The sequence below is a fragment of the Trachypithecus francoisi genome, unplaced genomic scaffold (genome assembly GCF_009764315.1).
Source record: "Trachypithecus francoisi isolate TF-2019V2 unplaced genomic scaffold, Tfra_2.0 Lachesis_group9, whole genome shotgun sequence".
Taxonomy (NCBI): Eukaryota; Metazoa; Chordata; class Mammalia; order Primates; family Cercopithecidae; genus Trachypithecus; species Trachypithecus francoisi.
In genome coordinates, this window is record NW_022681474.1 from 10,779,051 (window position 1) to 10,805,806 (window position 26,756).

The 26,756-nt window shown below is 43.9% G+C and overlaps 1 protein-coding gene across 7 annotated transcripts in view; it reads left to right on the forward strand.

The window, feature by feature from the left end:
• PRKCQ (protein kinase C theta) overlaps window positions 1–8,632 on the forward strand; it is a 156,365-nt gene extending 147,733 nt beyond the window's left edge. For 4 of the 7 annotated variants that reach the window (XM_033209993.1, XM_033209991.1, XM_033209990.1 and 1 more), the window contains 2 exons: window positions 5,617–5,745; window positions 7,396–8,617. In XM_033209993.1, the coding sequence (XP_033065884.1) occupies window positions 5,617–5,745; window positions 7,396–7,551 (285 nt within the window). In that variant the 3' untranslated portion in view covers window positions 7,552–8,617. Of the gene's footprint in view, window positions 1–5,616; window positions 5,746–7,395 lie in introns of all 7 variants that reach the window. The other 3 variants (XM_033209989.1, XM_033209992.1, XM_033209995.1) reach the window with 1 other exon arrangement.
• Window positions 8,633–26,756: the final 18,124 nt, after the last annotated feature.

A 26,756-nucleotide genomic window follows, 5' to 3' on the forward strand; every position in this document is an offset into this window, starting at 1 on the left:
ATATCTGCACATGGGATAAAATGGCGTAAGTAGTATATACACACTTGGTACCGTGCCAGCTCCTAATCTTATGCTATCATTATGTGAGATGCAATCATTGGGAGAAATAGGGTGAAGGGCACCCAGGACGTCTCTGTACTGTCTTATCAACATCCTGTGAATCTATAATTATTTAAAAACAAAACTAAATCTAAAGCTAAATGCCTTGCAAACACCAAAATAAAAAGTCATCTGCAGAGTTTCAGTGGCAAGAGAAAGAGTTGCCACAAGAGAAGAAAATAAATTTGGTTGAATAGAGCAGAAACTGAGATAATAAAGGAAAAAGAAGAAAACAGGAGGACTGGTAGGTGAAAGAAGTCCTTTTCTTTTTTAAGACAGAGTCTTGCTCTGTCACCCAGGCTGGAGTGCAGTGGCACAATCTCAGCTCACTGCAGCCTATGCTTCCCAGGCTCAAGCGATTCTCCAGCCCCAGCCTTCCATGAAGCTGGGACTACAGGTGGGTGCCACTGACACCCAGATGATTTTTATATTTTTTGTAGAGATGGGTTTTGCCATGTTCCCCAGGCTAGTCTCAAACTCTGGAGTTCAAAGCAATCTGCTCACCTCAGCCTCCCAAAGTGCTGGGATTACAGGCATAAGCCACCATTCTCAGTCAAAAGAGGTTCTAAATGAAGCTTGTCCAACCCATGCCCTATGTACAGCCCAGGATGGCTTTGGATGCAGCCCAACACAAATTCCTAAACTTTCTTAAGACATTATGACATTTTTTTGTGATTTTTGTTTTAGTTCATCAGCTATTGTTAGTGTTAGTGTATTTTATGTGTGGCCCAAGACAATTCTTCTTCCAATGTGGCCCAGGGAAGCCAAGAGATTGGACACCCCTCTTCTAAGTTGACATAGAAGAGTTTGGACTTGTTATTTCCCATGCGAGTTAGTAAAACTTCCATGAACCTTCCCTTACATTCTTGCAGTTGGGCTGATAAAATTAATTTCCATTATGCAATCTGCTGCCCATAAACTGGCTTCCAGCTTTATCTCTATTCCTCCTTTGCTTTGATCCAACAGCGCCCACATTCTTGAGCCCCATTTCCCAGAAATGTCCTCTAGGGAATTCGACAAAAATGTCATGAAACCCAGAAGTCATAGGTCCTCTGGAAAAGCTGAGGATAGCAGCATTTCGTGGCATCTGTGACAGCAGCAGTGCCAGACCTGTCGCCGTTGGCCCTCCTGGGGCATGGATGCAGGTCGTGCACTGAACAATTGCACACTGGGAGAGGCTGTTCTCCAGCAAGAATTCCAGTGGGGACACTGCTGTCCAATTGATGATTGCCAAAGAAACACCCTTTACTTCCTCATTTATCCATCCAGGATGTCCTGTCCATTTGTTTGAAAATGATGGGAAACTAATGATCTGGAACATAAATATCTCTTCCTTTCATAGAAAGACATATCTGAGGAGTGACTGAAGAGGGAAGGTAGGTTCCAGGTATAATCTGTCAGGGCTGCTGCTGGCTGTCCTCCACAGCCTGGAGCTGCTTTCTTGCACAGACTGTCCAATAAACTTAAACAAATTTCAACTACATCCTGGCTATTTTTTCCCATCAATATAAACCTACATCCTGACAGCTTTTATGAACAAAATCAAGTCTTCGAGCATTTTATTTCCTCAGTGCAGCTTTCCAGGGGCGGAGCTTCCAGCCTGACCCCCGTCCTGTGAGGTCACCTATCATCCTGAGGACCTCAGTGGGTCGAGTGGCTGCAGGGCAGAACATATACTAATTTGCCATTCTGTGCAAAACTGGAAAGAATAGTGAAGCTCAGAGCTGGAGACCGTATGCTCTTCTCATTACACATTTTATTTTTTTTAATATATTTTTAAATTTTGCAGGTAAACATCCAAGCTCAGAAGGCCCATTGACATGATCCTCTTGGTACAAATGCCACAAGTTCACTGGAAGAAATAGAATAGAAAACACAGCCTGCAGCACACATGGCCCAGGCAGCTACTTCCAGCCTACTTTGCTGACGCATCTCATTAGAACAACATGAGTGAGGTTTTGGCCTCTTCCTGAGACACACCGTCTATCTAATCTCGTTTCATCCAAATGTCCTTAAGAAGCAGAGGTCAATCATTTAGTATCATTGTTTCAGGAGAAGGGATATAGGGCAAGTCACATTTTCCTTTTGCTTCTTTTTTTTTTTTTTTTGTAGTCTTGCTCTGTCACCAGGCTGGAATACAGTGGTGCAATCTTGGCTCACTGCACCCTCCACCTCCCAGGTTCAAACTATTCTCCTGCCTCAGCCTCCCACGTGGCTGGGGTTACAGGCATCTGCCACCACACCCAGCTAATTGTCGTATTTTTAGTAGAGATGGGGTTTCACTATGTTGGCCAGGCTGGTCTCGAACTCCTGACCTCAAGTTATCCACCTACCTCAGCCTCCTGAAGTGCCAGGATTACAGGCGTGAGCCACTGTGCCCAGCCTCTCTTTGCTTCTAAAACCACAATCAGCTTTTCCATGTGATGACTCCTGCTGTTTTATAGTTTGTATAAATGTATGGGGTGCAGATATCATTTAGTTGCATGCATGGATTGCACCATGGTGAAGCCAGGCTTTTAGTACCCACTCCATTTTCTGAGTCTACAGAAAAATATATCTTACTGTGAACTTGGTGCTTCTTTTCTATGCTGAAAAGAGGCAACCAAGATAAAATGAGGATAGAAGATGCGTGATCTGCAGATAAACCAAGTGGAAAGACAGCTTATCCACTTCCTCAGCAGGCGTCTACTGAGCATCTGTGTTGTGCACGGCACTATGCTAGCTTCTGTAAGGAATAGACAGGTCAGTGGTGCCCAGCCTCCAGAGCTTACAGTCTAGTAGGAAAGAAGACAACCTTGAAAAAAAGATACAATGTGCTAATCCTCCAGTGGAGGGAAGATGTTGTGTGGTGCGCAGATGAGAGAGTATCCGTCAGGATGAGTGGGAAGGAGGCCGCTTGTCATCAAAGTGCATAGCTCCTTTGAGGCTCAGCTTCCTCAGTTGACAACTGGGATGATAAATTTGTTTTTCTTAGAATTTGTTTTAAAACCACGGAGGCATCTAGCACAGTGTCTGCCTCTCAAAGAACATTGGTTGGAGTGGACGATGTATCAATCTTAAGAATCATGAAAGATGTGAATGATGTATGATGGTGTAATCAATTCTGAATATGACTTGAACAGAAGAGAGAGAGAGCTCCCTGTCAGTGGAGGTAATCAAAGAAATTTTCACAAGGAAAAAGGGGTGAAAGCTGAGCCCTGAAAGATAGGGCAGAATTTAAAGATAAGGGGAGGGAAATGGGAGTTGACTAGAGGAGGGCATCTCATGGCAAGATGGAAATGTCATTAGTGAGGGACAGAGACAGGAAGGCAGGTGGTGTTTTCCGTGAGCAGAAATGTCTGGACTGGAGAGGGTCCAGGGAATGGAAGGTCCTGTGAGTCAGCGTCAGATTCCAGAGAGCCTCGAATGCCAGCCGAGGGCCCGAGGATGTCAGAACTCACCAGACCTTAGAGATCACCTTGTCCAGCCCTTCATTTACACACGAGGAAACTGAGACTCAGAAAACTTACCCGAGGCGACGTGAGTAGTCAGTCTCTCGGATGACTGTCATGTTATTTCCACCATGCAGTGGCTTTCTAATTGGATACTTCGGAACCCCAAGTTTCCCTAGAGAGTCCTCAGTGGCCTCCACATAGTAAGCGGAAGAGAGGAAGTTGAGACTGTGCCAAGGATTTGCCAGTCAGATACACCGGGTGATTGCCCAAACATTTCACCCGGGACTTCAAAAGAGATTCTCCTACTCTCTTAAAAAAGGGAGAAGGCCGGGCGCGGTGGCTCAAGCCTGTAATCCCAGCACTTTGGGAGGCCGAGACGGGCGGATCACGAGGTCAGGAGATCGAGACCATCCTGGCTAACATGGTGAAACCCGTCTCTACTAAAAATAAAAAATAAAAAAAACTAGCCGGGCGATGTGGCGGGCGCCTGTAGTCCCAGCTACTCGGGAGGCTGAGGCAGGAGAATGGCATAAACCCGGGAGGCGGAGCTTGCAGTGAGCTGAGATCCGGCCACTGCACTCCAGCCTGGGCGGCAGAGCGAGACTCTGTCTCAAAAAAAAAAAAAAAAAAGGGAGAAAACTTCACTTTACAATAGCATGTTGTTTGGTCTTTACATTTTTTTGGAAGAACAGAGCCTTTGAAGATTTTCAAGTACTAAGATAACATAAGTGAAGCACTATTTCAGAGCATGCAGGCTGGCTATGTTTATGAGCAGTAAAGACAAGAGACCCTCGCAACTGAGGTGTGAATGGAGGTCAAGCCCTTGTGAAAGCCTCCTGGAAAATCACTGCATTCCACCAACATTTCTGTTTTAAAGAAACTTAGGCTCCTTAAAATGCCCTATAACTCGTGATTACTTCATAAATAAACATCTAGCTGATGTAAGAATAACCGGTCACTACTCCAGACACCCAGGGGACCTGTTACTTTTCTAAGTTAATGTTTAGACTCTCCTGTTTCTTAATGCCCTTGACAGGCTTTATTTACGTTGGAAAAATATCCAAGTTTCTTTCCTATCTTGCCAGTGTTCACTTTGAAAGAACAGGAGAAGGAACAGCGCAAAGAGGAATGTACGTTTGTGCCAGCTCAGAAATTATTAGATGGACCTTGAATTAAATATTACTCCTCCAGCAGGTTTGCAGGAGCTGAGGGTAATTCTCTTCACTCAGATGCCTTGTAGAGTCCAAAGCTGACTGCTAGGACTCGTTTCTGTTATACCTGAGTCCCCACAATGCTGGAATCATTCTAAGAATGCAGCTTTGTAAGAAATGAGACTCGATTGATGGATAATCGATCAAATGACAAATAAATTATCACTGACTCTATGCTGTTGGGTTTAACAGACCAGGAGTTATAGTGCATAAATGCATGCGTGTGTGTGCATGTGATCATGTACATGTGTGTATATGCGTGTGTATGGCTGTCCGTGTGCATGGGCTCACATTTGTGTGTGTGTCAGTGTGTGTGTATGTGTTCATGTCTGTATGCATTTATATACACCTGTCTGCATGTGTATGCACGTGTGTGTTCATGTGTATATATGTGTGTCTGTGTGTGCATGCTCACATTTGTGTGCGTGTGTGCCTGTGTGTATGTTTATGTCCATGTGTGTATGCTATCACATATACCTGTCTGTGTGCATGTGTGTGTATGTGTGTGTGTGTGTTGCTGTCTCATTAATCATCACATCAGCCCTGTGAGGAGGGCACTTGGCTCACTTTACAGGTGAGGAAACTGACTCAGGTCTGTCAGTTGCCTGAGGTCCCATCAATAACATGGGGCAAAGCTGGTTTCCAATCAGGTCTATGCACCTCAGAAGATAACGTGTCAGGCTCCAGCAAATTTAGAAAGGCTCCTTCAAGGGAGAGTGTCAGGACCAGGTTGACTTTAGTCAGTCCTGATGAAGGTAAGTAGAAAAATGAGGTTAGAATAGAAGGGGCTGGTGCACTGGGAAGCACCACGCCCTCCTGACGCAAAAGGCTCATCCCTGGAGACCTCAGTGCTCCTCCTCTGCTCCTTTCAGCTCTTTGTGCGAGAACCTGAGAAGAGGCTGGGCGTGAGGGGAGACATCCGCCAGCACCCTTTGTTTCGAGAGATCAACTGGGAGGAACTTGAACGGAAGGAGATTGACCCCCCGTTCCGGCCGAAAGTGGTAAGGACTCGCTCATGGGCCGCTTGGTGTCAGCCGCTCTCCCTCCACTCAGGGCCATCTGCTTGTCCAAGTCACCGCAGCTGCCCACCCCTGCCCACCCCTGCCCACCCCTGCCGGAGCCCCGACTCCCCACCGGCCCCAGTCTCCAGGAGGAATACACTTCTCTAACACATGTCACTGGGCTGGGATCACACCGCTGCACTCCAGCCTGGTGACAGAGTGAGACACTGTCTCCAAAAATAAAACTTTTTAGAAAAACAACAAAAAAAGTCATTAAGAAAGCACATTTGAAGTTATGAATATCACAATTTCTAAAAATACTAATTTTTAAAAGAGCAGAGCAAAGTGGTGGGTCTGCCAACCTTAACCATTCCCCGTGATTGCTGGGAATACTGGAGTGACTGCCTGGGTAGACATGGGCCATCTGTGCACTAAAGGGGGCCAGGCTCATGGACTTCCCAACAGAGTCCACCCCCAAGAACGCACAGGCTATTAGTCGTGATAGTGAATGGCCAGAAGAAGCAGGTGCATCTCGTTCCCAGGGCAAGAATAGTTGTTCTCAACATCTGTCCCAACCTCCAGGGACGTTCCAAGGGCCCAACAGGCCGGCCTCAAGCACTCTAACTATTTGTGATAGTACGACATCTAATACGTGGGTTAGTCATTTGTGATAAAATAAAAATTTTACCTTGTTTTTAGCTATCAGGACTATTAAACCATGTCTCACCTTCTACTGCAGATTAAAATTGACTTAATATTTTGCACATAAAAATCAAAACTTTGATCTAAGCTTACCCTAAAGGACATTCCCAGTTCTGCCAGTAGGAAACTTTCCCTGACCTGTGGTCTGAGCTGCTGCTGACCTCACAGCCCCAGGGCCCTTGGAGGGTGGGAGGGACCTGGCTCTTCGTTTCGCTTCTCTGTGCTCATAGGACTTTCTGTTGATCATGGTTGTTCTCAATTTTGGGACACTGAATTGACCACCATACTGAACAGCATGTATGAAACAGATGTTTGCTTTCCCTTTCTCTGTTGTTTTGTTTGGTTTTGGTTTTTTTGCCATGAAAAACAATGCACCAAGTGGTCTGAAAGGACTCTGTCCCAGTCTGTGTTGTCTAAAAAAGACAGCCCAAGACGTTTACTAGTAAAATACAAGGCCAGGGGACTGACAACAGCCAAGAATATCGATAAAAGAATAGGAATATGTAATTGTGAAAATCCTTCTCTCTTCCCATCCCTCCGTTCATACACCCTCACTCCCTCTCCCCACCACCATCCCTTATCCCTACCTTGTGTTCCATGAAAACTAAAAAGACAGAGGTCAAATTCAGGCGGATCACCTTTTCAAAGGTCGCCAACCCTGCTTCATGTAAACCATTAATTAGAAACATTAGATCCATTTGAATGTCTACAGTGGTAGTCTTTCTGTGAATTTATGAATTTATATTATTATTAAGCCGAGGACACAGGATTGTAGCCATGTTCAATGAGAGCTGTGCATGGTCATCTATAGGCACTGCCCCTATTTAGTGTCTCTGCAAACACCAACTTTGCCATACGCAGATCGCAGCCTAGATAACAAAAGTGAAAATCATGAACTTACTGACTGATTTTGCTTCTCTTTCTTTCTTCCCTTAAACTCTGACCAAGAAATCACCATACGACTGCAGCAATTTCGACAAAGAATTCTTAAATGAGAAGCCTCGGTTGTCATTCGCTGACAGAGCACTGATCAACAGCATGGACCAGAATATGTTCAGGAACTTTTCCTTCATGAACCCCGGGATGGAGCGGCTGATATCCTGAATCTTGCCCCTCCAGAGACAGGAAGGAATTTGCCTTCTCCCTGGGGACTGGTTCAAGAGACACTGCTTGGGTTCCTTTTTCAACTTGGAAAAGGAAAGAAAACACTCAACAATAAAGGCTCAGACCCGTTCGCCCCCCATGGGACTTTTATCTGTAGCAGAAACCAAGTCCACTTCACTAATGACGATGCCGTGTGTCTCGTCTCCTGACATGTCTCACAGACGCTCCTGAAGTTAGGTCATAACTAACCATAGTTATTTACTTGAAAGATGGGTCTCCGCACTCGGAAAGGTTTCAGAACTTGATACTGAAATAAATTATGACTCTTCACCTGGGCTCCAACTGCTGATCAATGAAATGCCTGTTGAATCGGGGGCAAACGGAGTACAGACATCGCTAGACTGAAACGGCCCCATTGCCTGGTCTCGTAGCGGATCTCACTCAGCCGCAGACGAGTAATCACTAACCCGTTTTATTCTATTCCTATCTGTGGATGTGTACACGGCTGGGGGACCAACCCTGGATAGGTTTTCATGGGAATTCTTTACAATAAACGTAGCTTGTAACTTGAGATCTACAAATCCATTCATCCTGATTAACCATGAAATCCATGGTCAAGAGGACAGTGGAAAGTGATAGGGAAGGTTTGCTCGACACCTTCGCTGGTTATCTTGTCAAGATAGAAATGATATTTAGAGCTCCCCAAAGATAGAATCATTTCACCCTTGCCAGTGAAACCTTTCTATCCGCCCATTCTCAGCAGATCCCAGTGTCAGTGGAGTCGTTCACTGCCATCCTCACATTATAACAAGAAAATAAATGACATGCATAAGTCTCCTGGGAAAAGAACCTCAGCCCCTTCTCGTGCCATGACTGGTGATTTCATGATTCTTAAGCCCCTCCATAGGCATCATTCAAGATCAATGACCCGTGCATGCTGTTTGCAGCAGTCAGTCGAGTTTAATTAGAATTCCAACCATACATTTTAAAAGTATTTGTGCTGTGTGTATGTTTTGATTAAATGTTGTGACTTAATGACAAACAGGTGGATGTGTAAAAATGGAATTAAAAAAAAAAAAAACAAGAGTCCTCTTAATCATTTACTTCCCCGCTTGTCCCGCACAAGAACTTGCTTCTGCTGTGTCAGTCCTCAAAATGTAACTAGCATTGAGATGATGTTTTACAATTGGGGGATTGGCTGGGCACAATGGCTCATGCCTGTAATCCCAGCACTTTGGAAGGCCAATGGGGGCCGATCACCTGAGGTCAGGAGTTCAAGACCAGCCTGGCCAACATGGTGAAACCCTGTCTCTACTAAAATACAAAAATTAGCCAGGCGTCGTGGCAGGTGCCTGTAATCTCAGCTACCTGGGAGGCTACCTGGGAGGCTGAGGCAGGAGTAGAGTACGCCAAAGGGTGAGGAAGTCAGGTGATTTTAAGGCAATCGTAAGAAAAGCAAGTCTGCATAATATTCGGAGTCACTAGCCTACTTCATCACACGGCTGGAAATAACTTTAGATATTATATTTAAAATTGAATAATATAAGCAGACTGTTGACAGTCTGCAGGTGTGCTGGGACATTTTCCCGACTACATGGAGCTCTTGTGATTTTTTTAAAATAGACACTCCCCTAAAATGAACATGAGTAACCTCATTTAAGGAGATGGAGATGGGCACCTGTCTTCAGATGTGCCCATTCAGGTGTCTGGGCCCTTTGTTCTGAAAGTAGCACCATGACTACAGACCTCTAGTTATGTGAGAAGGCGACACTTGTCCTCCCCTTGCTCCACATGAAAATGCTCACACATGTTTACCAAATTCGCCTGCTTAAAGGAGGGAGAGGGTCCTTCAAGGCCCTGGATGGGCCAGTGGAGGGCAGGGAGCCCCCTGTTCTGTTCTGATCTCTGCTCTGCTTTGCATTTGCTGTGAAGCCCTCAACAAGACATTTCATCTTTCGGGGCCTCCAAGTGATGGGGTTGGTGAAGATGCTATCTAAAGTCCTTTCTCACTAGAGCACTTTCTGGTTCTAATCTGAATCAAAATCCTGCGAAGCTGAAAGGTCAGTGAGCAACACTTTCCACAACAGACACTCATGGATTCCACTCGCTGCAGGCCTGGGGGCAGCTCTACCCCACTTTCCTTCCAACCATCCTCTCCTCACTCTGGGCTCCCACATACCCCTGCTCCAGCACCCAGCATCCTCCTGACACTCAGAGACCCCAACAGGACCTCCACCAGGAGACAAATAAGTGAAGACTGTGGTCTCTTAGAAACAGGAACCAACACAACTTTTACCCCCTCCACCAGACCAAAATAATGTCTATTCATCATCTGGTTTTGTTTGTTTTCTTTTTTTTTATTTTTTTGAATTAGAGACAGGGTCTCCCTATGTTTCCTAGGCTGGTCTTGAACTCCTGAACTCAAGTGATCCTCCTGCCTCAGTCTCCCAAAGTGCTGGGATTACAGGCCTCATCATTTGTTTTTAATAAATGTCACCTGTGTGAATCCATCAGCTGAGTAACAAGGTTACTATTTGCTTCGTATTTCTGAGTGTGAGAAGTACTTATTACTCCCTTCTATTCTTTCAGGGGTCCTCTGAAATTGCTTATTAATATCCCTATTTAATAGAGGAGAGGCCTGGCCAGGTGCAGTGACTCATGCCTGTAATCCCAGCACTTTGGGAGGCCAAGGTGGGTGGATCACGAAGTTAGGAGTTTGAGACCAGCCTGACCAACATGGTGAAACCCATCTCTACTAAAAATACAAAAATTAGCAGGGCATGGTGCCATGTGCCTGTAACCCCAGCTACTCAGGAGGGTGAGGCAGGAGAATCACTTGAACCCAGGAGACGAAGTTTGCAGTGAGTTGAGATTATGCCACTGCACTCCAGCCTGGGCAACAGAGCAAGGCTCCATCTCAAAAATAAAATAAAATAAAAAATAAGTGAGAGACCTGAGGCCCAGGGAGATCATAAAAGGTTACACTAGAAGGTTGAGCAGTGGAGACTTGAACCCAGAACTCCTAGCATCAGATCTTGCTTCATTCCAGGGTGCAGGGTTTCAGCAACATCCATTCATCAGCATCTAATGATTATTGTTCAGTAGAGTTTTAAGTGGACTCCCTAGTTCAGGGTCACACCGGGCTTACCCGTCCTGCTTCTAGGGAAAATGGCACGCGGGGCCAGCCTCTTCAATCCCGGTCCTCTCACCACCACTCCCAGTTCCCCTCCACATTGTTCCTTAGCCTAGACTCAACCTTGCCAATAGAAATGAGAACTTCACCTTGGGACGTAGTTAAAGGTTTTGGAAAAAGAGAGACCAGTGCTTCTTTTTGGAAGATATGGACTGAGAGTTTGGCTCTTTAGATAGACCCTGTACCACTTCTGCACGTGCTGACAAATGAGACCTGAGAGCTTCTTGTGCACAAGAGGCTGGGGAGGCTGGCCACAGAGAGAGAGACAGGCTCCCTGTGCAAGAGGGGCTGGCCACAGAGAGAGAGAGAGCCCGGTGCACGAGAGACTGGCCACAGAGAGAGCGTTGACCAGGGTTTTCTCAGATCCTGTCCAGCAAGACCACGCTTAGGGGAGAGGAAGAAGTCACAAACCAGCCAGAGAAGAAGAAATGCCTTTGTTACATTATAAAAATGCAGGCAGGGGTCCGAGCTCTCAGAGCCTCTGTCTCCGATGGACCCATCAGGGATGGCCACGAGTGGAAGTGTCAGCCTTAAACACCCACAGACCCGGAACATCCCAGAACCCACTCACAACAATGCAAATCAAGGAAGCCTTCTCCTGCCACCTCTCTCCTTTCTCTGTCCTTTCCCAACTTGGGGGAGGGAGCAGAAACCATGCTCATCAGCCCTGCGGAAGGAGAGGACTGAGCATGGGCGGATGGAAAATGCGAAGACGCTGACCACGTGCCTTCCCCACTGCAAGCCACCAGCACTGCCCTCTTGAACTAGATGAGAGGACAGGGTCAACTTTAAATCCGTTTTCAATTATTCATGGCACTGCACGTGGAAGTTGCAGAAATGAGTCTTGAGGGAGGAACTGAAGGACATGTCTAATGTCACCGGAAAGCTCACGAGACCTTTGAGAGTTCAGCCAAAGTTTGGAAGAATGAGCTCACAGAGCAGGTCTGAATGGATGGTGGGCGCAAATAATAAAGGTGTTGGTTTGGTTTGGCTTTGTCCCGAGAATTTTGCTTGTTTACACACAGACAAGCCCTAGAGCGACAGTGATGTTGCTCTTGGTGCCACAGCTCCACAGGAGATTTCTCGCACGTGGGGGACCACACTCTTTACCACCGAGCCTGCCACCCTGGCAGACACTCTGCCATCATGCGCATTTGTTGAGTGAGTGGGTGAATAGGATGTGGGTGAGCACCTCTCTGCAATCCTCTGTCTGTGTGGCGCCTGGCACATGAGAATACCTGGTGGAAACTGCTTTGTCCTACAGGCACTACAGGATTAACCAGACTTGGGTATCAGGTCCTCTCTCCTGAAGAATTTTAGACAGAAGCAGAAACAGTTGGCGAAGAAAAAAGGCATTTGGTAAAGGCCACAAGGCAGCCAAAGGGATGGGCAGCAGAAGCCAGGAGGTAGGGGCGGTCACTACAGCAGAGACACAGGGTCATCCTGCCACCGCAGTGTGGGTGGCTCAAGGAGGGCTAAGACCAGCAACTTCCAGTAAGTTGCTCTCACTTCCCGGAGTTACTGAGGGGTCCCCAAGGTGCTGGGAGTCTTGTGTTGTTCTCTCTGACTCAGGGAGCCATGCTCATGGGCAGCAGCCCCCAGCCGAATGCAGTGGGGGAATGAAGCCACTGGCCACTCTCCTTCCCTCAGTGCCATCTGCTCAGTCTCCTGGAGGGTCAATGATGAGGGGAGGAGCCCCAACTTCCTTGTTTCTCCCTGTGTCCTAAGTAAGTCCTAAACCCAAAGAGACTGAGTGTGTCTCTGGGGCATGCGTGTGCCTGTGTGTGTATACCAGAGCAAGACACCACACTGCTGTGAGCACCAGGCTGGCTGATTCATTGTTCCCTACATGCCTGATGTCTGCTCCTGCTCTAGGACTTTTACTCATTCTCTCCTACCAGCCTGAAAGGGCCAGCACATCTCATAAACAACCCCAAAGCCAACCGACCCCAGGCCTGGCTGCAGCACCAGCCTCCTGCACGAGGCCTTTGCTGACCATGCCAGCTGCTGCTGCCCAGGGATGCCTCCTGCCTCTATTTGTCCTCTGAAATATGCATAGTGAAGAGCTTAGTCAAACTCTCAGAGTCGAGAGATATTTGGAAATGGAGTAGGCGCCACCCAAGGTTGTTTCTGTACAGCACCCAACTCACTGTCTGAGAAGATCCTCAGAGGTTGGCAGCAACTCCCACCAGGGGGTCATCTGAGAGGCGCAGGGACCACAGTGATCAATGATGTCTCACCATGAGGACAGGAAGGAAATGCCCAGCCAGGGAACCTTTTTTCTGTCCCCAGCTTCTGCCTTCCATGTCGTTTCTTCACTCTACTGAGGATGAAGCTTTGACTATAAAATATGCTGTTGGAATGCACCAACTGCCCTACCCCCAGAGGGCAAGAGGAGAGCTCAGTTTTCCTTGTGGAAAATTCTTGCAATTACCAGATACTGGGTGAAGTGCTTTGTGTATATTACCTCATTTAACCCCTGACAGCAGTCTCTGAGGACAGCATCATTGTCTCCATTTTATCAATAAGGACTGAGGTTTGGAAAGGTTACATATCTTGCCCAGAATCATAGAAGAAGAGCTGGAACTAGATCCCAAGCCCATTTGATGACAAAGCTCGTCCCTCTGTCACCATAAGGGGAGGGAGAGCAAGTGGGTTATGGAGTCAGGCTGCCCGGGTCACACCCAACTTCACCCCCGATGTGGTGCATAACCTTGGACAAGTCACTTAAACACTCAGCTTCAGTCTCCTCCTTTCTAAAATGAAGATTAAAAAATAAATAAAATAAAATAAAATAAGGACAGTAATAGTGCCGGCCTCACAAGCCATAAGAGAAGTGAATAACATCATCTATGCAAAGCACTTGCAAGAGTGCCCAATGTGGAACAGGCACCCACTAACACAGTATTGTTATTTTACTGCTGCATCCCAACATAAATCATTTAGAGACCACTTTCATAGGAAAAATAATTCTATCTGATTGATCACAAAGAGAGGAGGTATCAAACCTAAATATGAAGAATGAACAAATAAAAAGTTCTACTTTATTTTTCTTATGCAGCTAAAAAAGCAAGATACAAATTTTAAAAGTTAATACAAAGAAAACCACAAAAGTAATAACACTGACAGCAACATGACTGATTTTATGGTGATGATGATATCACAAGGCTAAAACTAAACTACTACCCTCCATGTCAATGTGTCTTAACTACCATGGTGTGGTTCCTTCTGAGTTCAGCATGGTTAGATGAGCACACGTGGTGCAGTGACTTGATCTATGCACCACGTTCTCTACTGGAACTGTCAAGGAAGAGCCAGTTGTGCAGTGTGTCTTGATGTCATTCAACCTTCATTTGTCAAAAATGCTTAAGTGCACCTAGGCTCTTTCTTATAGCATATGACAAATTAATATCATTGGTGGAAATGAAGTCATGAACAAAATGCAGCACAAACTCTGAATTCTGACACACCTAACAGAACTTTCTGCTGTGATGGAAATGTACCACACTTGCACTGCACAGTATGGTAGTCACTAGCCACGTGGGGCTATCATGGGCTTGAAATGTAGCTGAGATGAAAAAACTGAATTTTTCTTTCTTTGAGACAGGACCTCACTGTCACCCAGGATGGAGTGTATTGGCACAAATATAGCTCACAGCAGCCTCCACCTCCTGGACTCAGGTAATTCTCCCATCTCAGCCTCCCAAGTAGCTGGGACCACAGATGCGCACCACCATGCCTGATTAATTTTTTGAGTTTTTGTAGAGACAGGGTCTCATTTTGTTACCTAGGCTGGTCTCAACTTCTTGGGCTCAAGGGATCCTTCCCCCTTAGCCTCCCAAAGTGCTGGGATTACAGGCACGAGCTACCATGCCCAGGCTACAACAATTATTATCTTCAGAAACACTAAGGTTGTATTACATTCACATTACATCCATGAACTAGACTGGGGCTATAAAAATTCAGAACGTTAAAGAAACTTCCCAAAAAATAGATTAAAAACTAGAGCTAAAAAATGTTGGGAAAATAGATAAACAAATTAAAGTTTCAATTCCGAGATCCACTGTCTAATTAATAATAATTAGAGAGAAAAAAAGAGATCAGAGGGGAGAAAATCATGAAAGACATTGTACAAGAAAACTTCTCAGAACTGAAATACATAGGTTTTCAGTGTGAACAGACTATTTTGGTGTCCAATAAAACAAATGAAAAAAAGATCTACACCAAAGAATATAATTTTTAAAAATGTCGAAACACTAGTGATGAAGAGAGAGAGAAGTTGTTCTGAAAGCCTCCCACAAAAAGCAAAAGAGGACACACACAATGGATCAGGAAAATGGTATTAGACTGCTCATAGTAACAAAGAAAGTTACAAGACACTGGAACGATATCTTCAAAATTCCAAGAGAAAATCAATTTGAACATACAATTCTATAACTAGCCAATCTATGATTCAAATGTTAGAATATTACAGAGACACTTTCAGACAAACAATTTCTCAAAAAAATTATCCTCTGCGTACCTGCTATTGAGATGATATATTTTACCAAAAAAGTGGGAGTGAAGAAATAGGTCATCTCAGGGGAGGGAACTGAAGCAAGAGAGACAAAGACACAGGAACCTGGAAACCAAGGATCCCATGGAAGAGCGACTGAAACAAAGGAAGTTCATGCAGTGATTATGAAAAGAAGTTAACACCAGCAGCCATGCCATAGTGATAAAGTCTAGAGAACACCCAGTCAGATAGCAAGGGAGTGGAGTGTCCACACAAAGCTCCCTCAGGGAAGAAACACAACACACAGATTCAAAGGCATGGTGTGTCTAAGTGTATTAAAAGGAGATTTTGAGGCCTAGGTGAGTGGATCACAAGGTCAGGAGTTCAAGACCAGCTTGACCAACATGGTGAAACCCCGTCTCTACTAAAAACACAAAAATTAGTCAGGCATGGTGGTGTGCACCTGTAATCCCAGCTACTCAGGAGGCTGAAGCAGGAGAATCGCTTGAACCTGGGAGGTAGAGATTGCAGCGAGCCAAGATTGTATCACTACACTCCCGCCTGGGTGACAGAGTGGGACTCTACCTTAAAAAAAAAAAAAAAAAAAAAAAAGGAGATTTTGGCCAGGCACGGTGGCTCACAGCTGTAATCCTAGAACTTTGGGAGGCCAAGGAGGGCAGATCACCTGAAGTCAGGAGTTAAAGACCAGCCTGGTCAACATGGCGAAACCCCATCTCCACTAAAAATACAAAAATTAGCCAGGCATGGTGGCATGCACCTGTAATCCCAGCCACTCAGGAGGCTGACCGAGGAGAGTCACTTGAACCCAGGAGGCGGAGGTTGCAATGAGCCAAGATGGCGCCACTGCACTCCAACCTGGGCGACAGAACAAGAGTCTGTCTCAAAAAAAAAAAAAAGGAGATCTCGGTTCTGTCAGAGATTTGAGAGTGGGTGATACACAGAAACCCAAGCATATTAATAACTACTTTATTAATTCCAAATAAAAGAATACTTTGTTCAAAAATGCAAAGATAATTATAATACATTAAATGGATCCATTGTGAGTAGTGATGATGTAAATGCCAAATTAATCGAACTGAGAGTTATAACCTGACTGAGAGAATGGGAAAGCACAGAGCGTATGTGTATGGGGAATTGATTAAATAAACTATCATCTTCCTCAACAGAAAGCCCTAACATCATCTCAAAATTTAAACATTAGGAAAGAGCAAAATACAAGTCTACTTAAGATATAGTAAGGAGAAACAGCTACAGGGTTTTTAAAAGATGTGTATTTACTACTTTGAATACACAAACATTTAATGTATATGTACACACACGTATACACATATGTACACACACATATAAATAGATGTGATGATAAATACAAAGATAGAAATAGAGATAGATAGATAGATAGATAGATAGATAGATAATGGATAAGATAGATATAGAAAGGAGATAAATGGACGAATGCGTGGATGATAGATGGGTAGAAAAATAATACAGAGGTAGACGATTGATAGAATAGATAGATGATACATAGATAGAGATAGATGGATGATAGATTGATAGGTAGATAAATGATTGGTAGATAGATAGATAGATAGATAGATGTTAGATAAGATAGATATAGAGATAAGATAAATGAATGGACAGATGGATGGATGGATGAGTGATAGATGGATAAACAAATAATATGGAGACAGATGATTGACAGAATAGATAGATGATATATAGGTAGATAGATGGATGATAGATTGATTGATAGGTAGGTATGTAGATAGATGATTGATTGATAGACAGGCTCTCTCCCTGGAAGGCTGGCAGTTCCTTGAGCTGGGACTGAACAAGTACAGGAAATATAACTTTGTCAGACACATTTAGAGGGTTTTTGAGCCTGAGGTTTCAGTTATGACGGACCAGCCCCAGGCCTCCCTCTGACTCTACCGTCCCGTAATTAGCCACAGGAGTTTTGGTGGAGAGGAGCACTGAGGGCTCCTGAGCTCAAAGCCAGGGGTCGGGTGAGGATTGGGAAAGTCTCTTACGGAGTGGTGGGCAGGTTTTCCTTCCTCTTTCCTGTAGTAACACGAGAGGGGGAGAAAGCAGGGGAGGAAAGGATGGAAACAAAGAAGGAACCAGACTTTGCTTTGCTTTCCGCCTCCCGGGGACGTCAGAGCCGGCCCAGACTGACCTCTGTCATGAAGGAGCACGGATTCTCACCAGCGTCCTAAGCCTTCCCTGTCAGCTCTTTGTCGTTCACCAGCGTCCTCTGGCAGGAGACGAATGTCAAGAAAGTTTAGTGATCTAAGAATTTTTTTCCAAGCCTCAGAGGTTTTAGAGATGCATCCTTTCCTTTCTTTTTAATACATCCAAAGGTTCTGTGACTTCACAGATGATATTTTAAAATACAAACAGCAACACGTAATGAATTTTAAAACAAGGATGTTGCTATTTGGAAAAAGTCGGTTAGAACTCTTGCTGTCAAATACGCTTTCAGAAGAAACGAACTTTGGAGAAGCCTGAGGAGGCTCATAAGACAAGAAGATGGGCATCTGGGAGATGATGGAAGAAGGAGCACCTCCGGGAGAGGGTGGAAGAAGGCACACTTCTGGGAGATGGAGGAAGGAGATGTGTGTCTGGAAGATGGTGGAAGGAGACGTGCCTTTGGGAGATGATGAAAAAAAGGCATGCCTCTGGGAGATGGTGGAAGTGAAGGGACTTTTGCTGGAAGCAAGCAGTGCTGAGAAGCCGATGTCGGAAGGACATTAAAAATCTGAAGTTACTTCAGCCACTGGAGAGCCAAGGGCCACGGAGTGACAGGAAGGACTCCAACAGAACTCACTGCTTCCCTTCTCCCAGCACATGTCCTGGCTGCTCACCTGGCTGGATACTCTCACCTGGATATTCACGTGGCCACTCTATCGTCCCACTAAGGCAACACTGGAAGCTCAGGGTCTAAGGCAACCACCATCGGGGAAGATGCCAGGACAAGCATGGATGGATCAACACATTCTGAGCATCGCACTAGCATCATTTTAGATTGCATGCATTCTGAACATCAGAATAGTTATGTCAATTCGAATGTGGGGTCTGACTGAAATTGAACTTGAAATGTGGACTATCAAAGTAAAATCTAAAAAGAAAAGAATTTCTCTGCAGGTGCATGTAGTAATCACCACACGGTTATTGTTTTTTGTTTTGGGTTTGGTTTTTTTCCAGTGCTGCAGGCTTTAAGAAGCTTTGGGTGTCCAAGCAAAGATACAAATCTGAAAAACAAGTGGAAAATCTAACTCCTGCAAAGCCTACTCAAATTTCAGTCTGCATTTCAAAATAACAACGGAGGACATCCACCCAACAGAAATTGGAAACTACCCACTTTTAACTGCCCCTGCTGTCACCCTGTCTTCCTCCTCAACCCTCTCCTCCTCCCACTTAAGGACAAGCCACCTATTTCATGTTGCCATGGAAATTGTGCTTGGCAGGTGTCCCTGAGATAACCTTGGTTATATGATGAAGTGGAGACCTCTAGTGTCCCAAACTTGTATTTCCTTTAAGAATACATTTCAGGAGTAGTGTCCGTGATGGCAAATTTATCAAGAGGAAAGTTGAACCTGCTGACCAGGTCAGGCTATAAAATGACCAAATCCCAGAGTGAAATAAGAAGAAGAATCTTGCCACCTTACTCCTGCAAGAATGACCACAATTTGAAAGTCAAAAAATAATAGATGTTGGCATGGATGTGGTGAAAAGACAACACTTTCATACTGCTGGTGGAAAGGTAAACTGGTACAACCACTATGGAAAACAGTGTGGAGATTCCTTGAAGAACCAAAAGTAGGACTACCATTCAATCCAGCAATCCCACTACTGGGTGTGTACCCAAAGGGAAAAAAGTCGTTCTATGAAAAAGACATTTGCACATGCATGCTCATAGCAGCACAATTCACAATTGCAAAAATATGAAACCAACTTAAGTGCCCATCAACCAACGAGTGGATAAAGAAAATGTGGTCTATATACACCATGGCATACTACTCAGTCATAAAAAGGAATGACATAATGTCTTTTGCAGCAACTTGGACGGAGCTGGAGGCCATCATTATAAGTGAAGTAACTCAGGAATGGAAAACCAAACATCATACGTTTTCATTTATAAGTGGGAGCTAAGCTATGAGGATGCAAAGGCATAAAAATGAAATGATGGACTTTAGGGACTCAAGGGGAAGGGTGGGAGGTGCCTGAGAGACAAAAGTCTACACAGCAGGTACAGTGCACACTGCTCAGGTAATGGGTGCACCAAAATCTCAGAAATTACCACTAAAGAACTTACCCATGTAACCAAAAACCACCTGTACCCTAAAAAAACTATTGAAATAAAAAATTCAATTAAGTGTTTGAAAAAAAGAATCTTTGCATGTTGCACTCATTGTATGTCTGGTCAATCATATCAAGAATCCAAACATCTATACCCTAATAAATATTTGATCCCCACAGATTTATTTGCCAAGTATTCTATAAAGTGGTCCATTCCTTTTTCAAAAGAAGAAAACAGGATAGGCATGGTGGCTCATGCCTGTAATCCCATCACTTTGAGAGGTCGAGTTGGGCAGATCACCTGAGGTCAGGAATTCGAGACCAGCCTAACCAATATGGTGAAACCCCATCTCTACTAAAAATACAAAAAATTAGCCGAGCATGGTGGCAGCACCTGTAATCCCAACTACTTGGGAGACTGAGGCAGGAGAATCTCTTGAACCCAGGAGGCGGAGGTTGCAGTGAGCTGAGATCACACCACTACACTCCAACCTGGGCAACACAGTGAGAGACTCTGTCTCAAAAAAAAAGAAAGAAAGAGAGAGAGAGCAATGTTAGCAGCAATTGTCAACAACGGGGCTTCATTTATAACTTGACCCCAACAATCCCAGAATAGCACACAGAAACATATGGTTCTGAGGTTCGCAGCACAGAGGGAATTCTACAATGGCAGTGACCAAACTTTAGCCACTCATGTCCAGTATGACTTGTTCCCTCCCTCTTGCCACAAGCTTGTTCTCACACCTTCACCTCCTTAAACTAAATTAGAAAGTTCTTAACCTGAAGTTCACAGATGAGCTGAAATTTCCTGTAAATTTTGAGTAGGTATGTATATAGGTATTTTCTTGGGATTAAGATTTCCTGTTTATCACTACGTTTAAGAAATTTGATTACAATATGTGTTGGTGTCATTTTCTTCGTGTTTCTTGTGCTTGGGGTTCATTGAACTTCTTGGGTTTGTGGATTTAAAGTCTTCATCAGGCTGGGCACGGTGGCTCACACCTGTAATTCCAGCACTTTGGGAGGCCAAGACAGATGGATCACTTGAGCTCAGGAGTTGAAGACCAACATGGCCAACATGGCAAAACGCCGTCTCTACTAAAAATACAAAAATTAGCTGGGCATGGTGGCTCATAACTGTAGTACCAGCTACTCAGGAGGCTGAAATTGGAGAATTGCTTGAACCCAGGAGACAGAGGTTGCAGTGATTGGAGATTGCACCACTGCACTCCAGCCTGGGTGACAGAGCGAGATTCTGTCTCAAAAAAAAAGAATTAATTAATTAAAATTAAAAAAATAAAGTCTTCGTCATACTTGAAAGTTGGAGGACGGCCGGACGCGGTGGCTCAAGCCTGTAATCCCAGCACTTTGGGAGGCCGAGACGGGCGGATCACAAGGTCAGGAGTTCGAGACCATCCTGGCTAACATGGTGAAACCCCATCTCTACTAAAAAAAATACAAAAAAGATAGCCAGGCGAGGTGGCGGCGCCTGTAGTCCCAGCTACTCGGGAGGCTGAGGCAGGAGAATGGCGTAAACCCGGGAGGCGGAGCTTGCAGTGAAGCTGAGATCCAGCCACTGCACTCCAACCCGGGCGACAGAGTGAGACTCTGTCTCAAAAAAAAAAAAAAAGAAAAAGAAAAAAAAGAAAGTTGGAGGCCATTATTTCTTTATTTTCTGTCTCCCCCTCCTTTGGGTCTCCAATTGCATATATATTTGGCCACTTGACGTTATCCCATAGTTCATTGATGTTGTGGGGTTTTCTTTCTTTTTTTTTCCTTTGTCACTTTTATTTCAGGGTCTTGGATAATTTCTACTGCTATGTTTTCAGATGTACAAATCTTTATGTCCTTACAAATATTTTCTTCTGTAATATCTAGTCTCCCATTAATCCTAATCAATGTATTGATTATCTCAGACATTATAGTTTTCACCTCTAGAACTTTAATTTTTAAAATGTATTTTATGTCTATACTTAATGTGTTCAATACTTCTAGCTTTTTGAATGTATGGAATGCAGTTACAAAAATACATTGAATATCCTTGTCTATGAATTTTATTATCTGTGTCATTTTGGGATCAGTTTGATTTGTTGATTTGTCCCCTCCTCGTTTATTTTTCTGTTGCTTTGTGTGACTGGTAATTTGTTATTAATGTTGAATGTTGTTACTTTTTCTTTGGTGAGAACTGGACATTTCTGTATTCTTAAAAACAGTTTTGAGCTTTGTTTTGTGATGTGGTAAAGTTACTTGGAAATTGTTTGGTCGTTTCAGATCTTGCTTTAAATTTTATTGGAAAAGATCAACAAAATGTTTGATCTAAGGGTAGTTTTTCCCACTGCTTAAGACCCCCTGCAGACCACAGGATTTCTCTTTCTCCAGTCACTGCCCTGTGAGCCCCAGCTACCTGGGACCCTCTGGACTCCCTGCTCTACCTACATGACTCAGGGAAACTTCCAGAGTCAGCTTGAGTTCACCACGCATTTGCCATGCCCTTGAAACCTTCTCCAGGTAGGAAAGTGCTACAATCTTGGGGATCACCTTATTTGCTCCCCATCTTTCAGGGACCACTGAGATTCTTTCTGACCTGATGTCCACTGTCGTCAGCACTGTTATGTCATTTATTTTGTTAGTTTGGTTGTTTCAGGTGGGAAGGCAAATCCAGTCCCTGTTACTTCACCTTGGCCAGCAGTGGAAAGCTCAAATATTTTTCTTTTAGCTATTTAATCCAGTGCTTCCTAGTGTGTGTGTGGGTGTGTGTGTGCACACAAGTGGAATTTAATCCAGTGTTTCCGTGTGTGTGTGTGTGCACAAGTGGCATTTAATCCAGTGCTTCCTAGTGTGTGTGTATGTGGCATAATTTTTTATCTTCCCATGTCTACATCTACCTAAGGATTAAAAATATTCATGTTGAAGAATAGATTGTTGCAGAAGAGCCCAAGGAATGTAGGGAGGTACTGTTTTTATTGCTGACATTGATGAGAAGTTTTGATATTTACATTTCATTTGTTTTTCCTATTTAAAGTAAGCCTAACCTTTTCAAAGTGGTTGAACACATAGAAAATTGTGATGTTTAAGGCTGGGTGCGGTGGCTCACACCTGAAATCCCAGCACTTGGAGAGGCTAAGGCAGGCGGATCACAAAGTCAGGAGATCGAGACCATCCTGGCTAACACGATGAAACCCCGTCTCTACTAAAAATACAAAAAATTAGCAGGGTGTGGTGGCAGGCACCTGTAGTTCCAGCTACTCGGGAGGCTGAGGCAGGAGAATGGCATGAATCTGGGAGGCGGAGCTTGCAGTGAGCCGAGATCGCGCCACTGCACTCCAGCCTGGGCGACAGAGTGAGACTCCGTCTCAAAAAACAAAAAGAAAAAAGAAAATTGTAATGTTTGTACAGAAAACTAGAGTACACGAGCAATTGTGCTCATAAGTGATTGTGGAAGACAGCAACCAGCGCAGGAGTACTGACAATATCAGGCTGTACCTAGTGGCCCATTGAGGGATCAGTAACTCAAGTCACTGGTAACCCACTTACACTATACCAGTGTGGTCAGGAAGTTCTGATCTAATCAATCATGAATTTATTTAATATATGACGTGAGATAGGGATCTAACCTTACTGATATTCCAAATGGATAACCAAGTGACTCAATGCTGTTTTCTGAAAGGATCTATCCTTCCCCCACTGATTTAAAATTATCTTTGTTGTGAATTATTTTACCATACATATCTTTGCGTATCTTTGAATATCACCTATTATGATCTATTGAACTGTTTGTTCTTCCATCAAGAACCAACTGTTTTGGTTGTTACCACTTTATAGCATGCATTGATATCTTAGCAAGGCAATTATTTTAAATGTTTTTCTTCTATAGTCTTACACATGTGCTATTACAAATGAACTTTAAAGTTAGCTTCAATTTCACTTTTTAAAACTCCCTTTTGATATTTTTATTGGAATTGCATTGACTCTCTAAACTGATTTGAGGATAATAAATTTCTTTTACATCTTAAAGCAAATTCTGAGATAACTAAACATTCCTTTGCCCAGATATGACCTTAGAGTCTTCTTACCATAAATCCATCACATTTAAAAGTCACTCCTCTTTTACCAAGCATGATGGCATATGCCTGTAGTTCTAGCTACTCAGAGGCTGAGGTGGGAGAACCTCTTGAGTCGAGGAGTTTGAGCTATGATGGTGCCATTACACTCCGGCCTGGGCAAGAGAGCAAGACACCATCTCTTAAAAACACAAGTTTCTCCTCAACTTCCAGCTATTGTCTGGGTTCATAGGCTAATTTTGCCAGTGACTAAATAAACTTGAGGGAATACTGAGATGCTGGGCATTTTTGTGTTTATTAAAAAGACTTAGTATCTATTACGTACTTAGAAGCATGTGTAACCATAGTAAACAAATAAGTGTTATCTGTCATTATCATTGTACAGTATTACTATCACTGTAAAACACTCCCTCCTAACCCCTTTGTGTTTATCTTTCTGAGCTTTGATAAGATGTGGTCCTCAAGTGACAGTGATGAGTAGCCAACTCATAATCTAAACTATGTACCAGGGTCAGCAAATGTTTCTGTAAAGGACAATTTAGCCAACATTTTAGGTTTTGACGGCCATACAGTCTGTGTTGCAACTGTTTAGCTCTGCTATGCAAAAACAGTCATCGCCAATACGGAAACAAATGGGTGTCCCAATGAAACTTTACTTACAGAACAGGGTTCAGTCTAAAGGCTAAATTTGCCAATCTCTAGACAAAATCAGGAAGTCAGTTTTATTTGTTTTTAATGTCCTTCTATTATGTTATTATGATCCCTTTTTACCATCACTTACCACCATAGGAATTTGTCTCCTCCTAGGGAAAATATTACCGGACATTTTGGAGATTTCTGAGGCTAGAGTGATGTTTCTGGAATAACTGTCAAGCAATGCCAAGTTTTCCCAAGGGGCACGAAGAAAAAAAACAATCATAGCTAATAATTTCTGAGTGCCTACTATGTGCCAGGGAACTTTCTAAGTGCTTTAAATACATCAACTCCTTTAATCTCCATAATGTCTATAAAAGGTAGGGGCTATGATTGCCCTCACCTAACTGATAAAGAGCTTAAAGAACAGAAAGCCTAAGTACTATCACATAATTGAGTTGCTCGATGAACTATGTAGACTCCCCTCTCACTATAAGCTAGAGGCTACAAAATATACTGATGACCTAAGAACAATTGATTTTTCCATAAAACTCAAAGATCAGTGTGCTAGCTCCAATAGTCTGCCATGTTTCTCAACAGGGATGATTGGCATCTTGGAGAGGACTTTTTTGTTTTGTTTTGTTTTGTTTTGAAACAGAATCTCAGTCTGTCACCCTGGCTGGAGTGCAGTGGCATGATCTCAGCTCACTGAAACCTTCACCTCCCGGGTTCAAGCAATTCTCATGCCTCAGCCTCACCTGGGATTACAGGCGCCTACCACCATGCCCAGCTAGTTTTTGTATTTTTAGTAGAGACAGGGTTTCACCATGTTGGCCAGGCTGGTCTCAAACTCCTGACCTCAGGTGATCCACCCACCTTGACCTCCCAAATTACTGGGAATACAGGCGTGAGCCACTGTGCCCTGCCAGACAAGACTATTCTTTGCTGGGTGGAATTGCTCAACTCATTGGAATTGCCTACCTGGCTCCCAAGCACTAAATGCCAATCATGCCCACCACCAACAAACACCCCCAGGCCATTTTGAAAACCAAAATGCCCCTATGCATTTCCAAACACCACTGCTACTTAGAACCCTGGGTGATGTCACTGTTTTAAGTCAACCTCAGCAGCTGCTGACCTAGAAATAAAGCCCCACCCTCTGCCCTACATTTCCTCCCAAGAAGGCAGCAGCTTCACTCAGCTGGTATGATGGAGTATTCCAAACAGAAAACCAGCTGTGAACTCTGGCACTTCCAATTCCAATTAAGGAGCTTTGCTCATTTCACTGAAGGATTTACATCACTTTAAAAACACATATCGTATCAAGTAAGTAACACTTGAAATGATCCCATAAATGTCCCTTAAGAAGAACAAATCATCTCAAAAGGAAACAGCAGATCATCAGACCAAAGCAGGAAATAAGAAAGGCCTGAAAGCAGCTGGGTAACAGCATTTCAGCTCATCCAAGGAAGCCTAAGATTTCTTGTCAGTGTCAGAAATGGCTATTGAATGCAACAGGAGAGCGTGGAGACAGGGATGGAGCAGTGAGTAGTCCAAAGTGTAAAAGGGCTGACTTGCACTCCTTCCTCCTCATAGTTTATGACTTGCACTCCTTCCCCCTCATAGTTTATGAGCTTCTGCCAGTCTTCTTCCAATGGAGGAGCTGAGCAGGGCTCTTAAACTTTCTGTTTGTCATGGCATTGAACAGCTTTTTAATACCTTTCACCAAGGCATAATGAACTAACCTTTCTAGATTATAAGACTTATAATTTTGCCATTGGAGTAACTGCATGAACAGAGAGACTTTATCTTAGTTTGCTATCTTAATTCTAGCTATTTTCCCCATTCCATGAAAATGATAGCTTTTCAATATATCAATATTTATGCTACATTATCTCCTCCAAGCAATAAAAAAAAAACCTTCAGTAGAGTTACCCACATTTAATCTAAATGGAAGAAAATATATTATCGAAACTGTGTCATTTGAAAGTTCTTTCAGGAATAGCTGAAATGAAATTGCAATTGGAGATTCCAGAAAGTGTATGTAAAATGAAAAAGAGGCTGGGCACGGTGGCTCACGCCTATAATCCCAGCACTTTGGGAGGCTGAAGCAGGAGGATCACTTAAGGTCAGGACTTCGAGACCAGCCTGGCCAACACAGTGAAACCCTGTCTCGACTAAAAATACAAAAGTTAGCCAGGCATGGTGGCACAGGTCTGTAATCCCAGCTACGCAGGAGGCTGAGGCAGGAGAATCACTTGAACCTGAGAAGCAGGGGTTGCAGTGAGCCGAGACCATGCCATTATACTTCAACCTGGGTGACAGCGCAAGACTCCGTCTCAAAAAAAAAAAAAAAAAAGGAGAAAGCAAAAGAAATAGACACTTCATCTCTGGCTGCGGGGAACACCCATATTAATTCCTGTTCTATGAGGTCACAAGCAACATACATCCAGATTTTGTTCTTTCTTCCACTGTCCTCTCTGAGCCAGTTAGTAGTGGATGGTGA